The following is a 14300-nucleotide window of genomic DNA, read 5'->3' on the forward strand; positions in this document are numbered from 1 at the left end:
ACCCCTCAAGAGGCTCGTTTGACCGACTGCTGTTTGCCAGAGGGTTGGGAGACCTATTGTTAATATTGATGGGTTTTTATTCTTTGCCATCTGCCCAGAGTCACCGAGAGCGAGTGGGTAGCCCTCTATATTTTCTAAATACATAATTAACCGAACGAGGAAGATGACGGTCCCCTCTGGAATGTTGAACAACCAGCCTTATTTTAGCTTTTATGTGACCTCACAGCAAACCAGACTGTTGTTGGTGGGAGCTTGACCACCCCCTCAAAAAGAAACCTGCTCATTAGCCAATGCAGCAACACAGATACACACACATACACACACCGGCTTTTTATTTACTTACAGATTTATTTTTTCTTTTCCAGGATCTGGACTGCTGCTCTCACACCTCCTACTGGGAAAGCTCCGAGATCCTGGATCGTTGGGGAAAGGTGTAAGTGGGCAGATCTAATTTCAAGCAGGCAGAAATTAGAAACTGTTCGGAAGTCAGGTGGGCAGGCCGAAGGAGGAAAGAAGGAAAGGGAGGTAGAGGTGAATATTGTTTTGGGTAGGGGGGGGAGGCTGTGCTCTGGATTAGAGAGTGAAGACGAAGAAGAGGAGTGGCATTTGAACAATTAAGGAAAGGCTGGATACTAACCCAAAGTCATTTGACTTGCCATTGCTAGTTGCCAAGTCAACAAGAGCCTGCTTCCTCGTTCTCTGCATTTTTTGCACCCACACAGGCAAATCCAGTATTTGTCCAGTACACCAAGACTGTCACGTATCCACCTCATTTGCCTTTCTTTACGCCTCAGCACATCTCTAATGACAAAGGCCCATGTGAAGAGTATAGGATATATTCTCACTTGCCCCAGGTTGGCTTTTATTACACTTCTCTCTCTTTGTCGCCGAAGCTTTGAAATATTGGGGGTTGTAAAAATAATAATAATAATAGTAAATCCCGAGCCTCCCAAAATTGGGAGAAAATAGGTGAAAATGTCAACCTTGCCTGCTCCAATGGCATGACCTGCCATCTGCTTGCAGCCCTCCTAAGCCAAAAATGATCTTTAAAAGCTCAAATTGAAGATGGTTTCGTTGATGGCTCCTAGGTGCAGAAAGTTGTTGCACCGATGCCTCTTCCTTGGTTTGAAGGAAGCCAAGGGAACAGTGATTTGGTCTACTGTGCAGCTAAAGGAAGTCAGTCCCAGTCGAAGGAAGGAAGGAAGGAAGGAAGGAAGGAAGGAAGGAAGGAAGGAAGGATCGGAATATTGCCTTTTAGGCATTCCAAGATAGTTGTTTGGACTTTGTGCCATACGGAGGACTTTCTATTTACCCCCAATTTTATCCTAGTGCATTCCAGTTCATCTAATAGGCTATATAATTCTCAACAGCAGCATTTTTTCCCATCCATCTTTTAGCCCTGTAAACTATTTAATTAACAGTCCCCCTTCCACAGCAATCTTTTTCATTCACGCTATATTTCTTCTGCTGCCTCTTCTGGCGGTTTTGAACTCTGCTGTAGCTTTGAAGTCCATTGCAAAGCTTCCTTGGCTGCTCCTGGCTGTTGCCCAAAGACACTTTCTAACACTTTTTCCTGATCTCGCCCCTTCCTTATTTTATGCAGCCAAGATTTTATTGATTCTTCTGGGCGGTTGAAGCTTGGAGCACGTTGGCATTGGGAAGGCCAAAGATCGTAGAATTGAGATGGGTTGGTTCCCACCCATCCCTTAGCATTTCAGGTGAAGTTTGAAGAGCAGCACAGAAGAACTTTTGAGTCTAATGACCCATCTGGATCTTGTCTGACCAGAAAGAAGGTCCTCCAAAATATATTATGGAGAGCCCTGTTGCGGAACGGTTTGCTCCCCTTCTCATTAGCATTCCTAACAAGAGGCTCCGCGGAAGGACAGGGTTGGCCTTCTCCTTTAAAGGCCCTTAATCATAGAGGATTGCTATCATCCCTCTTCTTATAAAAAAATAAAAAATAAAGATTTAGTTTAGGACACATTTCCAGTGGGTGCAAAACAGTGGAATCCATGCAATTAAGTCCTTCAGCGTCTTTTGTCATCCCTTAATGCATCTGTTACCTTTGTTTCATTCACAAAGCAGGAGCCTGACTGGGTGGCCTCTTCCAACACAAGGAAAGCCATGGAAACCAGCGGGGGCAGGGACAGCGGCATCATTGTTCTCCTATCTCTGCGAGGATTTCATCTTTGGAGTTGGATCTGAAGCTCTTTTTTCTCCTGGGAACAGTTAGCCGGAGATGTTCCCCCAACCTGCCTTCCAAGGAGCACCTCTGGAAAGCTAGTCTGAACTGGGTGCCCACCCCAGCTGCCCAAACAGTAGTCCCAAAAGCTGCAACTTGTGGAGTCGTGGTTGTGGAAGTGGCTACCTAAAGAGCAAGGAGCGGACTCTGAAACTCCAAGAACTAGTATTTTGTCAGCTCCCACTTCACCTTAACAGTACCATTACAGAGAGGGATTAGTCTCTGGAGGAACCATTTCTGATCCCAGAAGGTAGATCAAGGGGAACTGGAGACCAGTAGCCTCCTGAGATGGCTTCCACAGTGGATGTTCCTCTTGAGAAGATGACGATTCCAGAATTGGAAGAACCGGACAGCCCAAGCGCCACCTCCTCTGAACGTCTACCTCCAACCTCCAGACTGAACTTGAATCCCCACCTGGTAGCCTTTTAGAGATCCCTGGGATCTAATCTGGCAAAGCAGACCTGTTCTGAAGGTAGAATAACAACCACCTACCCCATAAAGCTGCTTTCTCTGTGGGAACTCGCCTTCAGTGGAGATCCATCCTGGACAAAGAGCTAAGCAGAGCTTTGTCTCTGCAGCTCAGAGGGAGATGCTCTGTAAAGTATAACTAGATCCATGGAATGGATGGAAAGAGAAAGGATTTATTTGCCCTTCAGAAGAAGTTCCTCCTTTTGCTCCCAAAGCTACGTACTCTTTTCTGGCCTCTCCTGATTCGGGGGGGGGGGGGTTCAGCAAAAAGTAGGACACCAGATTGAAGTGGTCAGGAAGTGCTAATTAAGTTAGCACAATAGCCTTAGTGTGATGAACCACTGCCTAATTGGCACAAGTAGCACTCTTCTTTGGCATTTTAACTCTCTTCGGATTCAACAATCCTCATTTTATTCCTCCTCCTCCCACGGTCCCCGGAAGCCACATATAAAAAGAGATGACAGACTTCTTTCTGTGGCCACAAACAGCTACGGTGTCGTCTCTCTTTGTTCTTTGCTTACAGCACCATCTTGCGTTCATCTAGTTGTGAGGAAGATCTCCTCCTTGGAGCACACAACCCAAAGGTGCTTTTTCAAAAGGCGACTCTGGACTTGCTTTGTTTTTTTCCTCGAAGACGTTTCGCGTCTCATCCGAGAAGCTTCTTCTGTTCTGACTGAATGGTGGGAAAGTCAGAACCGATGAAGAAGCTTCTCGAATGAAAAATGAAACATCTCCAAGAAAAAAAAAAGAAAGAATAAAACCAAGAATGTTTCGTTGCCTTTTGAAAAAAGCATCTTGGGGCCAACCATGACCTGGATGTCTGAGAGTCTCCATAGACATTTAGTTGTAGCATAGTAATAATAATAATAATAATAATAATAATAATAATAATAATAATAATAATAATAATAATAATAATAATAATAATAATAATAATAATAAATAATAATAATAATAATAATAATAATAATAATAATAATAATAATAATAATAATAATAATAATAATAATAATAATAATAATAATAAGTTGGAAGGGACCTTGGAGGTCATCTAGTCCAACCCCTTGTGCTCAGGGCTGGGCACTTTTAAAATAAAGCCAGCAAAGGGATTCTTCGAAAAGTGAAAAAGGGTCCAGAGAGAACTGGGAATAAGCGAAGAGTGATGGGGTGGAGTTCCCTATCCTAACGGGATTGACATTCTGAAGTAGAGGATGGAAATGTCATCAACGACTAGATAAAAACAGGGCACAGCACAGGGCAGCTTTGGGCCCATCCATTTAATGGTGTCCCTCGGCTTTGTGTAACTGGCTGATTAAGGAAGATCGGACTGCTAACGTGAGCAGTGAGTGACGTGTGGATCTTGAACACAAGGCCTTGGCGGGTGAAAGGAAGCAGCACGATGATAAATTACAGAGCCGGGGATACAAGTATTCCGTGGTTTCTTTTGCAAGCTGCAAAGCTGGAACAAAAGTGAGTGGAATGTGGCCTAGCGGGTGCGCGCGTTATTTTATGCACATCGAGGAGCTATCTGATTCTAGACGGATGTTAGCCCTGCAAGGTAGTCTGGACAGGAAGCACAGTTTTTATTGTCAGGTTACGAGCCTGACAATATTTCTCCCCTCCATTTAATCTCTGGAAAAGAGGAAGGGGTCCCATCCTCCTGTCGGCCAAGATATTTTTTGCATGCCCCCATCTACCGCTCTTCTTTCTGCCTCCCCCAGGTCATTCCTGCAGACCGTTGCAGTGGCTTACAAATGATTTGTTTTTTTAAAAAAAAAAACAAGACCCTCGCAGATTTTGGATCCCTAAGCGGTTCTGGTGCCCGTGATTAATTCCTGGGCCATTAATGCAACCTTTACCTCTCAGAGCGTAAAGATCCGAGGGGGGGTGGTGGTTCAAGGTCTTCAGGCTTGTACGCTTTTTAAAAATTCATTGTTTAGTTTACCAGCGATGGATAATGGTTCAGAATGGCAAAAGGCCAGCCGGTGAGGCCACCGGAGAGAAGTCAGGTTAATGATCAGTTCTTCTGCTCTAAATCAACTTCTCGACACAGCTCTGGGTCCAAGTATAATCACTGCGCGATGGCTATTCTACCTATTTATTTACGGTTTTTAAAAAATGTTAAGTATTCGGCATAGGCTCTTTCCTTTGGATTTTGTTATTCTAACAAGTGACATTCATTTTTTTTAAAAAAGGAATTCCAGGGTTGAGTAACAGAACAAAACAGGGCGTTAAATAACAGAAGTAACCTCAGAAAGGGGACATGTTGGAGCATGCCGGATGGTCTGTAAGAAAGTCGCCCACTTGACTTTTGTTTCCCTTTGCGCTGCTTCCAAGGTTAAGTGTCCCTTTGCCACCGAGCTGCCCATACAGGGTGGTTTTTTTGTTTTTTTTCTTCCCAGAAGCCCCAAGTGCAATTGAATCAAACTGGGGTGCTCACAAAGGGCCTTTGGTTCTTCCCCTTCCCCTTAATACGGTGAAGGATGAGTGAGGATCTGGTTCAACTGATATTTTAAAGGGTTGTTGTTTTTTTAAAGAATCCAGCAAAGCAGACCTTTCGGTCTGGATTTGCTGAGGATTCGCAAACATTGGATTTGATTTTTCAAAACACACTTTGTGCTGTCCTGATGGAGGACTCCTGCAAATCCTAAACGGGGTGTGTGTTTCATCTGGGAGGCACCCCCATCTCCTCTTCCTCTTCGTCCTCCTCTGGCAGCCTCAACCATTGTTAATTGATGTCGTTGTAATATGTCTTTGATGTTGTCTCTCCATCTTCTTTTGGGTCTGCCTCATATTCTTTGATCTCCCCCCCCACACACACACACACACCAATCACTACTGCATTATTTTCCTAGCTGCCTTCCCAGACCTGAAGTCCATGCCTGTGTTGGATTAGAGCCCCCGTGTCCCTCAAACATCAGGCTGCTTCAAATCTATACAGGCTTCAGAAACGTTTCCGGCCGGGTGTCTACCGTCTTTGTGTATACACAAAAGGGAGACGAACTAGCTAGGTGACATCCAATCAGCGATGCGCGGACACATTTCCTTCCCTCCTTAGGTCTACTTAAGTTATTAAATAAACAGCTCTTTGCACACTCATGCACAGGTTGCAAGGAACGATCCGCTGGACTCAGCTCGCTGGCTCCATTCTTGGAACTGACTGGATATTTATGGAGCAAATATTGTCAGAATACAATAGGCCTAATTCTTGTCTTTCTCTGTTCCCTTTCTTTACAGAGCTGCTGTGGAAATTTTGCTCCGTGTACCACAAGTAGCTACTGCACTGACCTCTCGGGTGATAAGAAAAGATTGCCAAGCTTTGCGGCAGCCCCTGGGGAAAAAAAAAGGGCTTGAACACGCCCTCATCATTGGAAAAACAACACCGTGTGGTAACCAAAAGTCAGCAGCAGAGGAGAAAAATGACTGGTAAGAAAAAACAAGGTCTCACGTGCTTTTTATGCTTCTAGAAGGAAGTTAAAAATCTCAGTTTGGACTGGGTGAGGATGTCCTTACCTTGGACTTCATCTCCCAGAAGTCTCCAGCCAGCCCTGCTTTTTACTATCACGCTAGCTGGGGAATTTTGAGAGTTGAATCCCGCAGGTCTTGGAAGTAGCCAAGGTTGGACGCCCCGGGATTAGATTGACTTAGTGCAAAAATCCTACATAGTCGGCCTTACCTGAGAGTGGATAATTTCTCCCTTTAGCTCAAAGTTCCTTAGAAACGATCGGCTATTTATCAAAGTTTGAAGCAGAGATGAATTTTGAATGAATTTTTTTTATTCAGGGGTCACGTTTTTCTCAGAGTGGACTTGCTGAAAAGTGTGTGTGTGTGTGTGTGTGTGTGTGTGTGTGTGTGTGTGTTTGTGAAGTTCACATGGATGGGGCTTATGCGAGGAGTAGGCGGGGCTTCTCAAAGTGGGCGGGGTCTATTTCCTTTTTGATACCGTCCTATCATCCCATTTTTCTCTCTGCATCTCATTTTTTTTATTTGTTTCGGCGCAGGCTCTTAACGTTGATCCGTTGTTGTTGTTTTTCCCCCATTCTTCCTTCAACAGCGGCAAAAACCCAGGCTGAGCTGGTGAGAAAGTGGATGGTGCTGGCAGAAACCATCGGCGAGGGAATCGGAAAAGAGGAAGGCTTGGAGCTTGCCATGAGCGGTGCTGAAAATGGTTTGCTGCCGACAGCCAAGGCACCAGGATGGAGGGAGCTCCATCAGGCAGCCAGGAATGGGGACCTGCGGCTGGTAAAGCAGTTATTGAAGCGAGGAGCGTCTACAAACAGCAGGTGAGGTCCGGGCGCACAGGTAGAAACTTCCTGCTACTGCTTTGGCCGGGGGTCTGTTTTAAAAAATATTAATTGCGTTTATAGCCTTCTTTTTCTCTTGAAAACACCAGCCAGCTTACAGGGAAGTGTGGGGTGCTTGGTGTTCTCTGAGCTCCGTTGTTTTCTCGCAGACGTTTCACTGCCAAACTAGACAACATCATCAGTGCTGAAAGGGAGTGGGGTGGGTGTGCTCTCTCCCCACGTAGCACTGAAGATTTTACCTAGTTTGGGTGAGGCAACGTCTGCAAGAAAACCACCCAGCTCGGAGAGCACCAAGGACCCCACAGTTCATCCCTGAGCTACAAATAGGCTCTTCTGTAGCTACCTGGAAATGTCTCCTTTGTTTTATCCCCAGCACAACAATCCTGCAGTGCAGATTGATCAAAAGAGTGGCCCATTTCCCCTCAAGACAGCTCCCTGGCTGAGGAGAGACCAGACTCGTAGTAGCTAAAATTGGGTTGATTCAGGGTTCAACTACTTACTTGTTAAGCCCCAACGCTGGGGCTGGTACAGATCGTTTAGCTGGACTCTAAATTAACCAGATAAGTTGGATTCACATGGTTCAATAAACCACAGTGAGGGGGGGAAAAATCCCTCACCAAAGTTATACAGAATAACAAGGATTAGAAGGTCTTCTCATCCAAGCAGGAAATGCTGTATACCATTATTTTGGACAAACAGCTGTCCAGTCACTTCTCACAAACCGCCAATGTTGGGAGGTTAAACACTAATCACAATTAGCACCTAGCTGCCAGTTTGCCAATGGCATCAAATTATCAGCCCTTTGGCTTTTGAGTCTGGCTTTCCCAAACACACACACAAGAACAGAAATCAGTAAAGGGGTGGGCGGGAGGATACGAGAAAGATAAAGAAATGCAAAAGAAATGCTCCTTAAAAACCAGTTAGGAAAGCCAGAAATTCCTTTGCTGGGTGAGAAAACATTGGAGAAATTGCATCCTGCCTTTTAGGCACAGCGTGTATTGAAAGCCACACATTCTGGGCTTCGAAACTACAATGAATTGGCCGATACCAATTTTATGCCTCTGTCTCTAGAATTACACTTCCCAGCATTCCTAGCTTTCCATGCAAGGCCTTCTCAGTTCTCTCTTTTTTTAAAAAAAATGAACCCTTTTTAGAGACGAAAACGGCTGGACTCTCCTGCACGTCGCTTCCTTGCATAGCTACCTCCCCTTGGTAAAGTTTCTCATCCAGCGTGGAGCTATGATCCGTACCGACAACAAGGCCGGCTACACACCTCTGCACCATGCTGCCTGGAGCGGCCACACCCAAGTGGCGGATCTCCTCTTGGCCCGGGGGGCTCCAGCGATGGACTCAACCAAAGAGGGCCTTACCCCGTTTCATTGCGCGGCCGCCAACGGCCACACCTTGATGACGCAACTGCTTCTACGGCACGGGACAGATCCGAACGCTTGCGACTGTAACCAGTGGACCGCCCTGCACTGGGCCACAGCTGGCCACCAGCTTCACATAATGAACGGGTTGGTTGCCCAAGGGCTGAACCCCAATCTCCAAGGCAAGGGAGGCGTCACCCCTTTACACATAGCTGCTGAGATTGGGAGACCCGAAACCACACGTCTCTTGCTTGTCCAAGGGGCCGACGTGAATCTCCAAGACGACTGCGGAAGGACGGCGCTCTCTGTCGCTTCTAAGAACAGCCATCATGAGGTGGTCTTAATTTTTAGATCAGTCCTATACTAAGATCACTGCTATAATTCATCGTAATGATTAATACTATTATAGCGAAGCTGGGGGTGAGGGTGATTGTTGCTCATTATCAGTGGGGCTGTTTTTATGTATCACAAGCAGATAAATATTTGGGGAATGCTTTAATAGAATAACAGAGTTAGAAGGGACTTTGGAGGTCATCTAGTCCAACCCCCTGCTCAGGCAGGAAGCCCTAGACCATTTCAGTCAAATGGTTGTCCAATCTCTTCCCTGCGGTCGCAAACTTCATCCATCTCGCTTTCCAACGGATCGAGAGCCCAGATCTGGAAAATCAAATTATTTCAGAGACTCAGTGAAGTTTAGCACAAAACCTGTGGGATTCTTGGATTCTTCCACTGGAGCACGACTTTGGTTTGCTTTCTCAAGCTTTTCCTGTCTCCCCCTTCAGATCGTGAAGCTGTTGCTCCAGAGCCAAGCGGATCGAGACTTAGCAGACCTCCGTGGTTGCACCCCGCTCCACAAGGCAGCAGGCGCCGGGTGCCTGCGGTCTGTCTGCCTTTTGCTCAGAGGAAGCTCCCCTGCAAGCGTTAATCGAAGAGATGGCCTCCTGCTCACACCACTTCACCGCGCAGTCCTGGGCGGTCACGCCGACGTCGCCAGTTGTCTCTTAGAGCACGGAACGGACGTTAACGTGGCTGGGTGGCTGGGCAAAACCGCCTTGCATTTGGCTGCGGAAAAGAAATTCTTTCCCTTGGTGGAACTTTTGATCGCCAAGGGGGCAGACCTTAGCCGGAAGACTTGGTGGAAGGAGACCGCCGAAGAGGCCCTAACCCAGAGCTTTCTCTAGCTGTGCTCTCCCTGGCTGTCGCCACGTGCATAGGTAGTGCTCGACTTACGACCATAATTGAATTTCTGTTGCTAAGTGAAACGGTTGTTTAAGTGAATTTCTGCCCCGTTCTGCGGCCCTTTGGCCAACTTTCTAGCCACCGTTGTTGAGAAAATCCCCGCAGTTGTTAAGTTATTAACACGGTCGTTGAGTGGATCTGGCTTCCCTGTTGATTTTGCTTGTCAGAAGGTCGCAAAAGGGGGATCACGTGACCCTAGGAGGCTGCGACGGTCATAAGTACGAACCAGCTGCCAAGCATCCACATTTTGGTGATGTGACCAGCTGCAATGGTCCTACGTGTGGAAAAATGGTCACAAATCACTTTTTTTCATCGCCACTGTGAATGGTCACTAAATGAACTGTTGTAAGTTGAGGAGTGCTTGTAAAGAGCTCCCAACTTTTGGGATAAGTTGTGGTGTGCTCAGGATTGGCACCTGCACAAGACGGTTAGAGCTGGGCAGAGGAAAGAGCCGGGAATGGGGTAGGACAGATGTCCTTTGGGCTCTTTCTGCCACTCCTTCAGGTGGTTACACAATGACAACTGGCAGGTACGCGTCACACGACAATGCCCCTTGTGCAGTCCAGCTTTCTAGATACATGTGTGCGTGAAAAATACTGTTTCTGTTTGCAGAGTGGGCTGGCCCGTGCATGCAACGATCAGCTCACACGTGTGGTTTGTGTAAACCCAGTGAGTTCATTACTCCGTGTTGGATGCAGATATGGGAACTGGCTCACTCCCAGAGGCAGGTGGTTGTGCAAATGCGGGCTTTTGAGGTGCGCAGGTCAAACCAAAAGCCTTGCAAGGGCTCTAAAAAAAAGCCCCTCAGAGCCCCGCCCGGTTGATTCCTACACCCATCTGCCACAGCCTGTCCCAACCGGCGTCCCGCGTTCCCGTCTCTGTCCACCCGTGCGGCTTTTTCCCAACAGGACCAAAGTTGGGTTGCTGGGCTTTCCTTGTGGTCTCCCTTCCTAATGAGGCCCGATCCGCTATATAGCCTTTCCAAATTAGCCAAAGGGTTTTGTGTTTTGTTTTTTTTAAAAAAAATCGGGAATGGCCACCTCGGATTCTTTTAAATCCCCGCGGGCCGCGTCGAACAGAACCGCAGCTGCGTTTCGCCCCTTGTTCGGGCTTTCCTCTTTCCTCCTTGAGGGGCGATTCCCATTGAAGTCAATGGGAACAGGACGCGAGGAAGATCGCATGGCGGGTCTTCCGGGCGAAGAAGCGACAATCACCCCCTTTGTCCGACACCCCGACACCCCCCCCCAAATCCCGATCTGAACGCTTCGGCGTGGCGCCGGCCTTCCTCTTCCTCCCCTTCCCCTCTCCACTCAAATGGCGAGTCCCCAGCAGCGCGCGGAAGTGCGGGGCTGCGGGTGGCGCGCTCATCCGCTTTGCTCTCCCGGTCGTTTTTGCAGCAATTGCTGCGAAGTCTCGCCCGGAGGTCGGGGTTGGGGGGACGGAAGGCGTTGCACCGCGTGGCTCGGTCACCTCCCGCCGGGCGACCCCTCCGCCCTTCCCTTTGCAAAGCTCAGGCTCGCTGGCATGGTTTTCCTCACTTTCCCGCTTTGGCTCCGCAGCCGGGTGACCGACCGCTTCTGGCGCAAGCAGAAGATTCTCAAGCATGCCCTGGTAAGGCAGGAAGGGGTCGCCGTGCACCCCCGCCAGTCTTCCTTCTCGTCCCCTTTTAGCCCCCAGATGGTTTGATAGCTTGATGTTTTGGGAGCCAGGCGGCGCCCGGCCTGGCAGCCAGGGATGGGAGACCACTAGGAAAGGGCAATGCTGGAGGGAGGTGAAAGAAACCTCTTGGAAGAAGGCGAGGGCACCACACTTCCGGGTTGTTGCCTAGAACGCAACAGGAGCATCAGGAGTTAAGTTCCTCTGAAGGGCATAGTTACTTAAGAAATGCTGGAAATTTATTTTATTTATTTTTATTTTAATTCCATTTATATCCCGCCCTTCTCCGAAGACTCAGGGCGGCTTACAAGCTTAGCAGTAGCCTTCATTCTATGTATATGCCTGCTTATTAGGGCTTTCATACACCCCCCAAGCGGCATTTACTCCTAGTAGTACAGCTGTACTGTTGCTCCTAGTAGTAATGGGATGGCTCTTAGTACTGCATTTGACTTACTCTGTTATTGCTATGATTATTATTGTTCTTGCAAACTTAAGTCATTGTAAACTACATAAGTTCCCCCACCAGATGTTTAGAACTACAGCTGCCAGAATTCCCTATTCTCAGCAGCCTGATCTGTTGAATGGGACTTCTTGCTGCAGATGCCCACCTTGGCAGTGCTCAATTGGTGGGCTGAAGGGACAGGGTAACAATTCCAGGTTCTGCACAGTGATGCCAGACTTCGGTTGTGCTACGTATTATTTTAACACATCAAGCACCTTCAGGTTGGATTTTGTGAGTTGGGGGTTTCTTGTTAACGAGGACTGGAAATATTTTGATTTTGCTATCTTTGTGTCCTTCCTTCCCATCTCTCCAGCATTTTCGTGGACGGAAGAACCGTTGTTACAGCTTGGCATACCGAGCTGTTCGGAGGGCCTTTGTGTACGCCACCAAGGCCAGATTGCTCAAAAAGAGAGATATGAGGACGGTAAGAAAGAGCCAAAACATTTGAGATGCTTATAAAATATTGTGCATCCTAAAGTGCCTTAAGGGCAAATCTGCTCGGTTTCTACCTTCTGTTATTGCTGGGTGCTCATTTAAGAAATTGTGCTTTATTTATTTACTAGAACAGAGCAAAGTTGCATAACCAAGAGAGAAAAGCAAGCAACAATGCAATTACAGCAGTATAAATTATGCCCTTAAGGGCTTCTCGTACAGATGTATATGACATTTTATGTAATAGTTTCAGTTAAGGATGACCGTATTTCAAAGTCATTGTCCATGCATAAGTTACATCTGTCAGTAACATAATATCTAATGTCAGGTCTTCAACTCACGAAGTAATGGGAGCCGTAAATTTATATTCAGTTTCAATTTCTTCAACTTTCAGTTTTGCAACTACTAAGATTATTGGCAGAGCAAGTAAAAAAATAGCCAGAGAAACTATTGAAACCTAGGAAACGCCCCCCCCCCTCAATCAGTAGGATAGGATTGTATGCCAGGGATGGTCCGCAGCAATGCAGACATCTTAATTCTTGTGTTCTTTACCAAAATCTTATGAATATTGCATTTCTCCTTTTAGCTTTGGGAAACCAGGATTGAAGCAGCATCGTTGGAACATGGTATTAAGTACCGTAATTTCATAAGTGGCCTTTATAAGGTAATTGGCTTTAATTATTTTTTTCTATTTTAGATTCCCAGATGTTTTTCAACATTGCATTCTTCCAGACAGCCTGGAGGTGATGAAATGACACCACCAATTTTATCATTACTGTTGCTAGTGTTGCTTTATTTTATCCTTTTAAATTTATATTATGAATGTTTTATTACACTTTAAGGTGATGTGGTTTTGTTTTTGGCTTGTTGATGGCCATATGGCTGTGGTTCATAACTGTGAGCATGGGTGACTTTAAATATAACAATTGTTTTTTTAAAAAAAACCGGGGAAGGATTGCAGCAGGCCTTAAAAAGTTTGCAAAAGACTTTTTTTCTCTACAAAGTTCAAATCTGCTTTTTCTTCATTGAGCTTTTCGTGCATGGACAGGATAAAAATGCAGGAAATGTAAATCTCGACTCAGGCCAAGTCATTTCTCTTTTTTCTTTACTTCTCCTGCATCAGTGTCAAGTAGAACTGAACCGGAAATCTCTGGCTGATCTAGCCATTTATGAACCAAAGACGTTCAAATCTTTAGCTGCCTTGGCGAAAAGAAGAGGGGAAGAAGGGCTGCTGGCCGGCCAGGAAGAAGGAGGAAAGGAACCCGAAGGAATATTTTCCCGCCTAGTGAAATATCCATGAAGGGAACGCGCTTCCCAATGAGCTTTGCTCAAATTAAAAAAGGACATTTTAGAAATAAAAATATTCATATATATTTTTTCTCTCTCTCTCCCTGCTTGAGCCGAAGCCATGATTTCTGAACGTCATCCAGTTTGGTCCGTGGTTATGTGGCTATTCAACTTGGGGCATATATATCCAAGGTATCTCCCATCTGCAATAATTTTTCCCCCATTTTTTTTTATTCAGTAAAACAATGAAAGCAAAACAAAGAAAAGGGAAAAAATATATAAGATGGACTTTAGAGCAAAGGGTGACATGAAAAGAAAGTTTGATTGGGGTTTGTTTTTTTAAAAAAAAAGGAAAATTGAAAGGATAAAAAAACATTGCGGCTGAATTATTCTAACCGCCCTCTCTCCCAGGCAATTTCTGTTTTAATGTGGGAAACATCTTTTAGGCCTCTCCATTCTCTGGTCTCTCATCGTTCCCCATCTTAAATATTCTGGGCTCTCTGCTCAGCCTTGTTTTCCCTTGCCAAAGAGCTTTTGCTGGTTGGAGTTTGGCAAACAAGGTCAAGCAGCTCTGCAAATGCTCCCTTGCGTTATTTTAAATACAAGAGACAGAGATAAAATGCCCTTTGCAGTTGGGAAGCAATATCTCTCTCTCTGTGTGAATAGGGTTCCTGGACCTCACCTTAGAAAGTTCAGTTTGACCTTAGCTTCTGGCACAATCTATTTCCATTCAAAGCTAGGCTGTAAACTGCAATTGGCAGCTACTAAGATGGTTGGACGAGCAGGCACAAAAACAGCCA

General features: G+C 46.1%; 1 protein-coding gene across 4 annotated transcripts; it reads left to right on the forward strand.

The window, feature by feature from the left end:
- The first annotated feature begins 382 nt into the window (after positions 1-382).
- Positions 383-13583, forward strand: MRPL20 (mitochondrial ribosomal protein L20). 4 transcript variants are annotated; one of them, XM_081341585.1, is made up of 6 exons: positions 383-433; positions 5948-6136; positions 6765-6993; positions 8169-8718; positions 9167-9598; positions 12095-12205. In XM_081341585.1, exons 2-5 carry the CDS (start codon positions 6130-6132, stop codon positions 9563-9565), a joined length of 1185 nt encoding a protein of 394 aa, XP_081197711.1. In that variant the 5' UTR covers positions 383-433; positions 5948-6129; the 3' UTR covers positions 9566-9598; positions 12095-12205. The 4 variants fall into 4 exon arrangements, with proteins under 4 accessions (XP_081197711.1, XP_081197712.1, XP_081197713.1 ...); XM_081341586.1 differs by lacking the exon at positions 383-433 and adding an exon at positions 2484-2714; XM_081341588.1 differs by lacking the exons at positions 383-433; positions 5948-6136; positions 6765-6993; positions 8169-8718; positions 9167-9598 and adding exons at positions 11010-11234; positions 12800-12877; positions 13337-13583.
- Positions 13584-14300: the final 717 nt, after the last annotated feature.

Source organism: Vipera berus (genome assembly GCF_964194415.1).
Source record: "Vipera berus genome assembly, chromosome: 17".
Lineage (NCBI taxonomy): Eukaryota > Metazoa > Chordata > Lepidosauria > Squamata > Viperidae > Vipera > Vipera berus.

Bases quoted from the DNA above. Each gene is read 5' to 3' on its own strand.
- MRPL20 (XM_081341585.1), top strand. The intron at 6,994-8,168 runs GTGAGGTCCGGG...AACCCTTTTTAG, and splicing joins GGAGCGTCTACAAACAGCAG to AGACGAAAACGGCTGGACTC. The intron at 8,719-9,166 runs GTGGTCTTAATT...CTCCCCCTTCAG, and splicing joins CTAAGAACAGCCATCATGAG to ATCGTGAAGCTGTTGCTCCA.